A 7,250-nucleotide genomic window follows, 5' to 3' on the forward strand; every position below is an offset into this window, starting at 1 on the left:
TTCAATCCCCATCTCAGATGTCCCTGCCTCCAGGAAGCCCTCCCTCATCTTTCAGGCTGAGTCAGGTGCCCCTTCTAGCCTCTCCCAGCTCCCTCAGCTTCCCTAGCCCATCCCTGGCCATGATGGACTGTCACTGTCTGGGAACAGGTCTGTCTCCTTGAGACTGTGAACCCTGAGAGGCCAGGGCCAGGGCCATCTCAGACACCACTGGGTCTCATGCGCTTAGAAAAAGAGATCAACAGCAAGTTGTTGGTTTGCATTGACTAGATGATTAAGACAGCGGTTCACAAACTTTCCTGTGCATCGCAGGGAGTTTGTTATAAATACAGATGCCAAGCCCTTCTTGTAAAAGTACTGATTCAATAGGTTTGGTGTAAGCCCAGGAAGGTGCATTTTTAACAAGTGTCCCCCCTCACACACACTGGGTCATATTATTTCAGAACCATTTTGCCCCCAAAATACTGTCTTGCTGGATGAATTTCAGCAAGTGATTTCAGCTCTCTGAACTTGTTTCCTCTTTGAGAAAATGGGTACCCTTAGCTCCATGTGAAAATTAGGTTTCCATGATATGATATGTTTATGTGTGCGGACGTCTTTTATTTATTTTTTAAATTTATTTTATTTTATTGGACATCTTTTAAGTGTTTGTCTCATCATTGTGTTCCTAGCAGCTTTCAGGGTCTTGCCCCAAGTGGGTACTTTCTGAATACCTATTGAACGAATGAATGAATGGATGGATATGAGGCTTCATTGAGATCACATACATAACACACATCTCATCAAGCCTGTCACATAAGTGTTCTACACAGAGAAGTGGGGCTAGTTTCCCCCAATATCCAGGCTCCTCTTTTCTCTTAGTAATAGAGATTTTGGCTGGGTACGTGGCCACCAGAATAAAGACTACGTTTCCCAGCTTCCTTTGCAGCTGAGGCAGCCATGTGACTAGGCCACTGGGAAATGGGAAATTAGAGGAAGTGATGGGTTCCCTTACAGGGCTGCCGACTGCCTTCTATTTCCCTTTCCCTTTCCCACTGAAAGGAATGGGGTCATTGAGGCCAGGATGGCCATGTCTGGTTGTCATGTACATAGACAACAACAAAAGAGAGGGGAGCCATCTTGGAATGTGAATGAAGGTCACGCACTAGGGAAGGTGAAGCAAAAAGATAGCAGGAGCCTGGGCTCTGATGACGTCACAGAGCAGAACTGTCATAGACATGATTTCTAGGAGACAGAAATAAACTCTCCTCTCCACCCCATTTAAGTCATGGTTATTTTGGGTCACTCAGCCATTGCTGATGACTTTCTCCCAGCCTCCTCCCCAACTCCGTGCGCCCAGTTCTGGGACCCCTCCCTCATCCACTTCTTAGGGCCCATCACTCACTCCTCCACCTCCTCTGCCCCCTGCAGCCTCTGCTCCTTCCGCTGCTGTCGGCAGATGAGGACGCCTGTGGCGGCCACAGCAGTCGCAATGATGGCAGCGATGATGCCCCCAATGATGCCACCTGTGGCCCCTGCGCCTGCTGTGTTGGGTGTCTCTGCAAGAAGAGGGACAGTGTGAGGGAGTCTCCAGGAGGAAGCCACAGTACCTTATTCCCAGCCCCACCTCCCAAGTCACCACCCACCTGTCTACCTCTTTTCCCAAGGGCAGAGGACATTCTTTTTCTTCACTTAATCCTTAATGATCATTTGTTGTGTGATAGAGTGATCAAAACATACAAAAGTCCTAGTCACATTGGACTAATGTTTCGTTGGGCAGGGAGGACACCAGTAGAGAAATATACACAATAGCTAATATGCCAGGTGATAGTAAGTGATAGAGGATAATAGCGTATAGTAGGGTAGGTGATAAGTGACAGAGCAGGGGCGCAGTCAGAGAGAGCCTTATTGTGAGGTGACATTTGAGCAAAGATCTGAAGGAGCTGTAGGGGGTGAACCATGAGAATATGAGATCATTCCAGGCAGAGCGAACAGCCAGCGCAAAGGTCCTGGGGAGGAAGCCTCAAGTTTTTTTGTTTGTTTGTTTGTTTGCGGTACGCGGGCCTCACTGTTGTGGCCTCTCCCGTTGCGGAGCACGGGCTCCGGACGCGCAGGCTCAGCGGCCATGGCTCACGGACCCAGCCGCTCCGCGGCACGTGGGATCTTCCCGGACCGGGGCACGAACCCGCGTCCCCTGCATCGGCAGGCGGACTCAACCACTGCGCCACCAGGCGCAGTTTTTCAAGTTGTTTTTAAAGACGGCAAGGAGGCCCTGTGGCCAGAGCAGGATGAGGATGCGAGAGTGTGGAGCTAAGAGAAGAGAGGTGATGGGGAATGGAGAGAAGAGGCAAAAACATTGGGGGTCGGAGCGTGACTCTGGATTTGGGATCAGACCCCCTCCTTCATTACATAGAATGGAGTCATCCTAGGCAGAGGATCATAGCTCCTCTAACCTAACAGGAAAAGGGGTGGAGAGAAGCCCGTGACTCCCTGGGCCTCCCTCTCCTTTGTAACACTTCCCACTTCCTGAATCGTTTTCGGAGCAATTACCTGTTTACTTGCCAATTTCCACACTGCACGCTCCAAGGGGTGGGGTCTGGCACACAGCTGGTGTTTTTCTAGACATGTAAGGCGGGGCCCAGCAGGGACACTTAGGGACCTACCAAATTCCCGCCCCTGCCCTCCTGGCACTACCCTCCCATTGTGGGAGGAGGTGGGGGGGGGCCCTGGACAGGGTGGTACAGACAATAAACAACTAGGGGAAATAACATGTGTGCCAAAGCCCCATCCACAGGCTTCCCCCTTCCATCAACCCCACTTCAGAGATGCAGAGAGAAAGCTGCCGGTAGGAACGCTGCCTGGATCCCTGGACTCTCCGATTTCCACAACTTCCTGTTACACAGCCTGGCATCCTCTGGAGGGCTTCAGAGCGTGGGGGAATATCAGAGTAACTGCTGCTCAGTCTACACACGCTCACCCTAAAATTGCTGCTATTCCTGTTGTTGGCTGCATATCCGGGAGGGCAGGGCAAGCTCTGCCCGAGACACCGCAGCGTCCCCGCACCGTGAGTGGAAGGCAATGCAGGTGGAAGAAACGGGCTCACCAAGCCCCTCCTAGGTGCTCAGCCCCACGCTGGGCATTCGGGCGCAGCCTTACTGAATCCCATGACAGCCTCAGGAGCAGAGATAAAGGCCACTGGTGTTTTACCAAGGTGGCCATGGGGCTCAGGAGAGCAGAGGTAACCTTGCCCCCCCTCCATGCCTCCACCGCAGTTCCCTGCCCGGGTTTGGGAGATTTTCTAATGGTGGCGGGGAGTGAGAAGGATGCAGAGCTGCAGCTCCTCCCTCTGAATCACCGAAAATCCCCTTGGGCACAGCCTGGGGACAAGGGAACACAAAGGAGGTAGGAAAGGCCACTGCTGTGTTCTTCCAGAGGCGGGACTTTCCTGGTTCCTCAGCAACCCCCCCTGCCCCATCCCCTCAGGGCCCCCGAGAATGAAGGGGCGGTCCTCCCTCCCAGTATCCTCAGCAAGCTCTGGGAGGTCGGGTCTGAGCTGCCCTCAGAGGATCAGATCACAGCACCTCCCCACCTTCAAGGGCCCACAAGTCCAGGATCCCAGCCCCGCTCTCCGGGGGAGCTCAGTTCTCCCACCAGTCTGGCCACTCCACCCAGGGAGGCAGCCTCTGTCCTGGAACTCCCGAGTCCAAGCACCAGCCTCTAAGCCCAGTTCCCAGTCCCACTGGCTTTAGGTGTCTCGGGCATCCAATGTGTCCTTCAAGGACCCAAGTGACCAGAGCCCACCCCCGCCGGCCCCCAACCCCAGCCTCACCAAGTCTAGCTTCCACCAGGCTCCCAGTCTCCAGGGCCCACCCCCTGGGACCTAGCAGTCCCTGTCCCACCCCCCAAGGAGGGGGTCCGATGTATTACAAGACACCCCCAATGTTTTCCTCCAAGGTGTTTATTAACTCCTGAGTGTCATGGGGCCAGAGCAGGCTGGAGCCCAAATCGAGTCTCTGGGGGGGGAGGGTGCTCCGTGGTTCCCCATTCCCGAGCTCCCCGGGGTGGGGGGCTCCCCTGCCCCATGCAGCCCTGGAGACAGAAGTCCAGTGTGTGACATTCCACCTCCCTCCACATCCCAGGAAAGGAAGCGGGAGGTAGCTTTGAACTCCAGTGTCTTCCGGACAAACAAGTTCAACCAGTATGGGACCCTTGGCTGTCTGCCTGTCTTGGGGTCACACATAAACTGCCCGCCGGGAGATGAGGGAGCCGTCCAGCTGGGACTCCATGTCGTCCTCGAGTGCCGGGGGCGGAGGCAACATGAGGCCTTTCTCTGCCTCTTCGTCCTCTTCGTCCTCCTTGTCCTTGCCCTCTGGCCTCAGGGGACCAGGTGCACTTGGCGTCCAGAAGACGGGACCCCCATTCCCAAACACCTGAGTTTTCGGATCGTAGGACCCTCCTCTGCCGCCGGGTCCTCCTCCTGGGCTCTTCCGCCTTCTCTTCACCCTCAGCAGGATGAAAGCCAAGGGCCCCCCAGCCAGAAGCAGCAACAGCAGCAGTACGCCCCCACCAGCCCCCCACACCACTGGACCCACATCTCGGGGCGAGGCCCGGGGGGTGTCTGAGGAGAGAGAAGAAGGGGTGAGAGAGAAAGGGAGACACGAGGTCAAGAGGATACATCTGGGAGTGGGGAGGGGGGGACCCAGGACACAGCAGGGCAGGGACGGGAACTAGGGAGGTAACTCAACTTGGGCAGAAGAAGGTGGAGTTGGAAGGGAGAGCCCGTTCCCTCTTCGCTACAGGCTGGGCACTTTATGCGGAGGGGTTGCCAGTGGGTGGCCCCCAGATGGATCTCTTTACACCTGCACAGCGTTTTCCCCAAATTAAACTTGCTAACAAAATAGAAAACCAACCAACCAACCAACCAAAAACCAAAATTAAACTTGCCAGCTAACATTTAAAGCACTAGGCCATTTCACTGCAAATTCCAGATTTCTTTTAGGGGGAAAAAGAAAATCAGATCCCAGGAACTCCCCTGGCGGTCCAGTGGTTAAGAGACTGTGCTTCCACTGCAGGGGGCATGGCTTCAATCCCTGGTGGGGGAACTAAGATCCTGCATGCCATAAGACGTGGCCAAAAAATTAAAAAAAAAAAAAAAATCAGATCTGGCAACACTAAACTTTCATCTCCTCCACCTGGTGAGATGGGCTGTGGCTGAGTCAGGCTGGTGACTCCGAAGGGGACAGAGTTCCACACCTGGCCACCCCAGTCACTCGCCAGGACCCTGTAGGCATCTGAGTTTGAGACCCCGCTCCCAGAAACTCTGAGGTCAGCGTCACGGAATCTTGGGGCTGATCCAGCCAGGAAGAGGCAGCCTAGATTTGAGTGTGAGGCTGTCTGATTCCAAAGCTCTTTGCACTTGAGAGAAAGGGGATTGAGAAGGGCAAGGGGCCTCCTGCTAATTCTTCCCCCCCCACCCCGCCGCCCCCACCGGGAGCGGGAGTGGCTGGGAGCACGTGTCCCGAGTGTGGCGAATGGGGCTCCTGAAGCCCCCAGTCCCGGTTTCCTCTCCCAGCAGGGCCTGAGCTTGTGGGAGGGGAGGGGTCTGGGGGAGGATGGGGGGGTGACCTGCGCCTCTGCACACCAGAGGGGCTGGGACCCAGGTATCTGTTTCTGGATGTTTTCCAAAAAGGGGGCGTCACGACCTAGCGGGCTGTCAGATCAGACTGGTGACTCACGAGCAGCAGTAAAACAAAATAGAACAGAAAAAGTTTACCTCAAGTATGAAGGGTAAGTAGGATTTTGTGAAACTTTTTAGGGGGAATATATTCCTGTACCTGTACCCTGGAGATGGGAAAGATTTCTTTCAGTGAAGTCTGGAGACCAGTTTTCGCACGTGTCGGAACGTGTGTCTGTGTTACTGGGGATGATGATTTGGAGATGGTGGGTGAGCGTGTACCTGTCTGTGGGTCAGAAATTCTCTGAAGCAATGTCTAGCCTGTGGCCTTGCCTGTGTTCTTATGTTTTCGCTGGCGCGAACCCCAAACCGAGCGTGAGAGCGTATGCGGTTCTGTGTGCGCATGGGGACGTGAGGCGTCTCTGAGACCCTCTGACGTGACCCTGCCAAGAGCTGTGAGTGAATCTCCTCTCTGGGCAAGGCCACCTGTGTTGGCACACTCACTGACCGTGATGATTTCTAGGGTGCTCAGAGGGTGTCCCCACGTTTGTTGGCGTCCATCCGTAGGTGCGTGTCTTTGCCATGAAGCTTCTGACTGTCTGCGGGTCTGTGGGTACCACTGGGAGAGTCTCTGGGGGTGCGATTCTGTGTGTATTACCCGCAGCCGGCAACTGCCCAGGTTCCTGATGGGGCTCTGAGTATGTGTGTTTCACTTGGTGAATATCACTCAAGGCTGAACTCCGAACCCAGTGTGTTCGCTTTGGGGTTTCCAGTGGTGGATATCCCTGGGGTTTCTGGGTGTTTCGGGGGGATGTCCATGCTTTCGTGGCTCTGTCTTCCTCCGATGGCCCTCAAGTGTGATCCCGCCTGTGTTCTGGAGGCTCCACCCCACAGAGGTGCCTACTGACCCAGTGCGGGTGGGGAGACCAGTTTCTCCGGTGAGTATCTGGGATAGAGGTTCAGGGGGTGTATTTCCAGTTGGGCATCTCGCTGGGTGGGTGGAGCTGACCCTCCTCCAGCTGTTCCTTTGAGGGCAGGGACTGAGACTGGGTCACCATTGTATTCCCCACATAGAGGAGAATGCCTGGCCAAGAGGAAGACTCAGCAAATACTTGTCAGATGACGGTTTGTTGAAAGAGAATCTCCACAATGGGGTTTTTGGAGTTTCCGAGGGTGTGCACTTGAGGACGTCTTCGAGTTACCTTCTCAGCATCTGTGTGCGAGCGACGATGTTTCCGCGCGTGGAATTGTTGCTGTCCGCAGTTCTTTTCGCTTCTAGCATGTCTGCGTGACGGTGTCTGCCTCCAGGTGTGTGTGTTTGTGCGCCTGATCGTGTCAGATGCGCCGAAGGCGGGCCAACAGTCTCTCTGGGTGTGCGGTCTGTGACACTGTTTCTGAGTAGCTACGTCATATCTCCCCGGCGAGCGTCCGAATTCCTCAAGAGGGATCCGTTTTCACTTGGGTGTCTTTCCGGGTGTGCGTGTATGTGTGTTGATCATCTCAGTAAGGGGGCCTGCTTCCGTCTGTCTCCAGGTGTGGGTGTGTCTGTCTTCACACCGATGCCTATGAGTTTGTCTTTGGTTGTGTTTCTGAGGGTGCC

The 7,250-nt window shown here is 54.7% G+C and overlaps 1 protein-coding gene across 3 annotated transcripts in view; it reads right to left on the reverse strand.

The window, feature by feature from the left end:
* NECTIN2 (nectin cell adhesion molecule 2) overlaps positions 1–7,250 on the reverse strand; it is a 30,142-nt gene that overhangs the window by 2,575 nt on the left and 20,317 nt on the right. Inside the window, exons 6-7 of one of the 3 annotated variants that reach the window (XM_024768799.1) lie at positions 1,382–1,535; positions 317–710 (exon numbers count right to left, since the gene is read on the reverse strand). In XM_024768799.1, coding sequence (XP_024624567.1) covers positions 665–710; positions 1,382–1,535 — 200 coding nt within the window. In that variant the 3' untranslated portion in view covers positions 317–664. Of the gene's footprint in view, positions 1–316; positions 711–1,381; positions 1,536–3,916; positions 4,595–7,250 lie in introns of those variants that run through there. The other 2 variants (XM_024768797.1, XM_024768798.1) reach the window with 2 other exon arrangements.

This window comes from Neophocaena asiaeorientalis, unplaced genomic scaffold, assembly GCF_003031525.2.
Source record: "Neophocaena asiaeorientalis asiaeorientalis breed wild unplaced genomic scaffold, Neophocaena_asiaeorientalis_V1.1 scaffold629, whole genome shotgun sequence".
Classification (NCBI taxonomy): Eukaryota; Metazoa; Chordata; class Mammalia; order Artiodactyla; family Phocoenidae; genus Neophocaena; species Neophocaena asiaeorientalis.